General features: G+C 45.5%; 1 protein-coding gene across 1 annotated transcript; it reads right to left on the bottom strand.

The window, feature by feature from the left end:
• Positions 1-1185: 1185 nt before the first annotated feature.
• Positions 1186-4932, bottom strand: LOC134874597 (zinc finger MYM-type protein 1-like). Its single transcript, XM_063898658.1, has 2 exons — positions 2738-4932; positions 1186-1561 (listed from the first exon to the last, which is right to left on the bottom strand). The coding sequence occupies exons 1-2, from the start codon at positions 3770-3772 to the stop codon at positions 1523-1525; spliced, it is 1074 nt and encodes a 357-aa protein (XP_063754728.1). The 5' UTR covers positions 3773-4932; the 3' UTR covers positions 1186-1522.
• Between the last annotated feature and the right edge of the window lie 804 nt (positions 4933-5736).

The following is a 5736-nucleotide window of genomic DNA, read 5'->3' as shown; positions in this document are numbered from 1 at the left end:
GAGATCACTGCAGGTGAGAACTTTGAAGCACTATATAAAATGGAGAAAACCATATCTGAACTACAGGCTGCGAATGCTGCACTAGTAGACCGCGTCGATGACTTGGAGAACCGTTCTCGAAGAGCAAACCTCCGCATAATAAACGTGCCGGAGGGTAGTGAGCCCAACGGCGATATGGTGACTTTCATCTCCACGCTTTTGAAAGACGCGATGGGGACGCAGGTGTTTGCCACACCGCCTGAACTAGACCGAGCCCACCGTGCTCTTATGCGAAGACCCAAAGATGGCCAGCCACCTCGAGCAATCATTGTTGCTTTCCATAAGTATCAAGACCGGGAGAAAGCACTACGCTGGGCTAGGCAGAACGAGATGCTGTATAAGGGACACGCATTGAGGCTATATCCTGATCTGAGTGCCAACCTCTCTAAGAAACGGGCAGCTTACAAGACCGTCAAATCAGCTCTGTATAAGAAAGGGATTCAATTCAGGCTTCTCTACCCTGCGCGCCTAAGAGTGTCTTATGGAGGAGAGACGCTGATGTTCGAGACACCATCGGATGCTGAGACGTTCTACGCTCGGAGGATTGAGAGGAAGGCCGACATTTCTGATGTTCCGGAACATGAGGATTAACTGAACACTGAATATCAATGACGCCGGGTAAAGTAGCAGCCACGGCTAACTCAGGCTAACTCAGTGTAGCATAATTCTTGACTAGCAACGTTATCATACATTAACAATGGCCGGCCGTCACAAGACTTTTTAACTTGTTGTTTTAGTACGGCATGTTTAAGTGTTATTTTTATTTCATATGACTGAAAACTGAACCTTGATTTATGGTTGGAGTTTATTGGTTCCATTAATATTAAGGAGACCTCGAAAGCAAAGTTTAGATGATTAAGGTGAATTGTTGGAAGTGTTCAGAAGGGGGAGGAATCCTGCGCGCTGCCAGTTTGGCAGACAAAAGGAGTGTTGGGAATCTAGGGTTAATGACTGGATCTTTTTGTCTTTTCTATATACTGTACATATTTTGGATTGCATTATGTTGTTTTCTGTTGAGGGAGGGAGGCGTGGCATCTACATGGTTATGCAGTGGCGGTCTTAGCAATTTGGGGGCCCAAGGCGAATTTAGCTAGGGGGGCCCTCAACATTAATATGCGAGAAATAAGTTTCAGATATCACACCATCGTATGTCAAAATGCGAAGTATTTATTGAACAAAATTAGTTAAAAAAGGAAATAGGCAAAGTTTGTGTACGTGCATGTGTGAGAGAAAGAGAGAGAATGAGTATGTGAGAGAGAGGTGTGTGTGTGTGTGTGTGTGTGTGTGTGTGTGTGTGTGTGTGTGTGTGTGTGTGTGTGTGTGTGTGTGAGTGAGTGAGTGAGAATGCATGTGTATGAGAGGGAACATATGTGGGAGTGAAAGAGAGAGAGAGAAAGGGTATGTGACTGAATGAGGAGAGATTGAGTAGTGTGTGTGTGTGTGTGTGTGTGTGTGTGTGTGTATGTGTGTGGGGCACCGGTTTTCATGCATCAGGGTCGGGGATGTGTACATCTGTAGAAATCTAGAACAGAAAAGAATAAATGCAAACACATTACCAGTTAACACATTTTGTAATATGATACATAGTATGCACAACCATTCAATTTGCTTGAGATGATAATGATTAATTATCAAGCAGGGTTCAAGTAGTCACAGGAATGCACTGCAAAATCATTACCTCACTTCTTGTCCCTGTCTCTGTGCTGTCCTCCTCTCTCTCCTTCTGCCTCTCTGTTTCTATACCTCTTCTGCTTCTCTCTCAGTGGTATGTCCATGTGTCTCAAGCTTACTGTCACTATCTTCCTGCTTCTTTTGTCCTGTTTATTTCTCTTCTTATGAACACTGAACAGGTGGCAGTTTTTTCTTAAACAAATCTGACCTTTCTCACTTTGGCCTCTGCGAATAGGGTTATAACTGCATCCATGTCAAGGGACTGTTGGACCTCATGCTCTATTGAGATTGTGGCAAGGGCAGACAGCCTATCCTGGGCCATTGTAGACCGCATGTATGTTTTCAGGCGTTTCAGGGTGGAGAAGCTTCTCTCACCTGAAGCCACCGTCACAGGGAGAGTAAGGAGATGTCGTAAGGCTATGCTGACGTTTGGGTAAATGTCTAAGACATTCTCCTTGTAGATGTGGTCTAACATTTGAAGTGGAGAGGTGATGTGTGGAGGGAAGGACTGGACAGCTCCTTTGAGCTCCATCTTCAGGTCGTCTCCATCTACATCTCCTATCACTTCCTCCAGCTTTCGGCAGCAACCATCCAGTTTCCCTGTCTGAATAGTGCCTCTTAATGAATCGGATGAGTAGAGGAACCCATAGAGGTCAAAGAAGACCTCCATGTTCGAGAATCGCTCCTTTAAAGTGGACCTGGCTGTGTCCACTAGATGGAGAAAAAACTCTCTTTTAAAGAGCTCCTCCGGAGTAGACATATGCTCATCTCTTCCCTCATAATCAAACTGCCTCTTCCTTTTTCTCTGTCGCACAACAGGCCAGCTCATCTCCACCTCCATCTTTTCTGCCACTTCCCTGGCATCTGTTTGTGCAGAATTAAAGCCACACTCCCTGTATTCTTCCAGATAGTCTGCCACTGCCATGACCTCTCTCCTTAGTGTCTCAATAGACACACTGGGGCTCTGCAAGATTTTACTGACACGGTTTATGTGGTATAACACGTCGTACCAAACAAAGGTGCTCACCATGAATGACCACTTCATCATGTTCTCCTTGAGGCTGTCAGCAGTGGAGGCGCATTCTGGATCTTTCTTCAATGTTGCATGCTTGTGCACAGCTGTCAACGCATCAACGATCTCTGGGAGTTGGTAGCGCACAGCCTTGACAGCATCCACCCGGCACTCCCATCTTGTAGTGGACAAGGCCTTGACTGAGAAAGCTTTCACATGCTCCTGAAGGATGGTCCAACGCTGAACAGAGCCACTAAACAAAGTGTACAGCCTTTGTAGTGTGCCAAAGTATCCCAGAGAAATGGTTGAGGACTTTGCAGCATCCCCCACCACCAAGTTTAAGGTGTGGCTGCCACATGGCACACACAGTGCTTTGGGGTTGAGTTCCAACATCCTCGCCTGGACACCCTGTGTTTTGCCTTGCATGTTACTGCCATTATCGTAAGACTGGCCTCTGCAGTTGGAGAGGTCCAACCCCAATCTTTCCAGGTGTCCTAGAAACAGCTGCAGAAGACCTTGGCCAGTGGTGTCATCTGCCACAAGAAATCCCATGAAGTGCTCATGGATAGAAACTCCCTTTGTGAGCTCACAGTTGACAATTCGCAGCAGCACTGATAGCTGCTCATTGTGGCTTACATCTGGAGTGCAGTCCATGATGACTGCATAGTATTTGGCCCTCCTCACACGCTCCACTAAGGCATCAGTGGTGCACTGGGCGACAAGGCATATCAATTCATTCTGTATGCGTTTGCTCAGGTAGGTATCAGCAATCTGTTTCGCTTTCAGTTTCCAGAGATGCTCCTTCATCACAGGGTCAAATTTGGCCATTAACTGTACTTGCCCCAGGAAATTTCCATTCCCATGCTCGAATAACTTCTCCCTGTGCCCTCTAAATGCCAGATTATACTGAGCAAGATGGCAAACAATTGCAAGCAATCTTTTCATCACTTCTCTGCATCTAATGACTTCAGCTGTCATGAGATTCTGTGCCTCCTGATCTATAGCTGAGCCACTTTGAAGGCGTTCATTTAGTGTGTGCCAGGCACCCATATTCTTCACATGTGCAGCAGACCTCTAGTGCTGCTTGAGGTGAACCTGGAGATTATTCCAGTGATTAAAACCGTTGGTGGAGCTAAGCTGTGTATCTCCCTTGCCAAAAAGTTGGCAACAAAAACATTTGGCTGCGTCCTTAGCCTTGCTGTACACTAGCCACGTCCTACTTATCCTTTCTCCATTTTTCATCTGCATGGTAGTTCGCAGTTGTGAACCGCCGACCCTTTGCATTTTTGGGGAATTCTGATTGTTGCTGCACAGGCCCTCTTTTAACCAATTCGCACCGTTCTCTGTCATTGACTACTGTGGGCCACAACCCCGGGTCATCACCAAGAGCATCACTTTCTTCTGGGTGGTCAGAATCAGAAACGGCAGCAGTAGGCCTACTCACCGCATCCTCCACGGCATTTTCCTCATCTTTGCTGTTGTCATCAGTGCACAAGCACGATGGGTTAAGCTCCTCTCCTCCTGCTGTTGGATCAACAGCCGGAGCCTGCGGCACCTCCTCCTCCACCAAAACATTCGGGTCGGTGTTGTCACGCTTTTAAAAAAGCTTGTCAGTTTTCGAAGAAACTCTGTTTTTAATTTAGCCTCTCCCTTTGTTTTCCTTTTTGTAGCGCCACTTGGGTAGTGGCGCTTCATGTTGCTAAATATTCTAGAAGTTCACGGCTTTGCTCACGAGTCACAACACTTCATTTCACCTCGCTTCCGTCTTTCACAAGGAGCGCGTTCGCGGTAGCACCCATTGCGCATATGTGCGCAGCACTGCTCAATCACAATGCGTCCTTTCGCACTGTGCTCATTTGAGTTGCGCATACATGCGCAGGCATGTTGTGTGAGAACATAGCGAATGTTTTTGAACTGTCGTCTAGCGCACATGGCATGCATGGATGGAATATTCCATTTTAACGCGAAATAGAGGGGGTGTGCACGGAATCTGTATTTCTTTGTAATTTATTTTGTTGTTCTTGTTTCCAATTTAAACATACAAAAATCACCATTTATAAAAATCGCCATTTATTTGTGAATTACTGTGCAAAGGGCCACAATTACCAGCTGTAGGCCTATGGGAAGTTTACAGCTCCCAGTCAGGGGGGGCCCTACAGATGGCGGGGCCCAAGGCGGTTGCCTACCTATGCCTCTATGCAAAGACCGCGCCTGTGGTTATGCACAAAACGAGTCATGTACACTACACTTTTGACTTTATTGTGTGACTATGACTGACAGTTTACAGGGTGGGGGTGGGGGGTCAACGATCAGTTTCGCATCATGGAACGTTAAAGGGCTCAACAGTCCAGTAAAGAGATCTAAAATATTTACTCACCTTAAGAATTTGAAAGCTGATATTATATTTCTTCAAGAAACTCACCTACGTAATTCTGACCAACTACGTTTAAAAAAACAATGGGTAGGACAAATCTTTCATTCTGGTTTTAATTCTAAAGCAAGGGGAACAGCAATAATACTACACAAGAAAATTCAGTTCACCTGTTCTGGTGTTGTATCTGACTCACAAGGTCGTTATGTTATTGTCTCTGGACGGCTTTTCCATACCCCTGTTGTACTAGTGAACCTGTACGCTCCTAACTGGGATGATGCAGGGTTTGTGCAACAACTTGTCTGTAAACTACCAGATCTAAATTCTCATTTTTTGATTTTAGGGGGTGACTTTAACTGTGTCATGGACCCAAACTTAGACAGATCCAACCCTAAAGTACAGACCCTATCAAAAATGGCCAGTACATTTTTAGAATTTTTTGGGCATGCGGCATGTGTAGATCCATGGCGCGTTTTGAATCCTCAAAGCAAAACTTTTTCATTTTTTTCTCATGTCCATCATTCATACTCGAGAATTGATTACTTTTTCATTAATCAAAAACTGATGTGCTCCTTAGAGAAGGTTGAATATGGTGCCATCGTAGAATCAGACCACGCCCCCGTACTTATGCATCTCTCTTTCA

Source organism: Eleginops maclovinus, chromosome 13 (assembly GCF_036324505.1).
Source record: "Eleginops maclovinus isolate JMC-PN-2008 ecotype Puerto Natales chromosome 13, JC_Emac_rtc_rv5, whole genome shotgun sequence".
In the NCBI taxonomy this organism is placed as follows: domain Eukaryota; kingdom Metazoa; phylum Chordata; class Actinopteri; order Perciformes; family Eleginopidae; genus Eleginops; species Eleginops maclovinus.
Note: the sequence above shows the minus strand (reverse complement) of the source record. Positions and strands in the feature narration are given on the sequence as shown.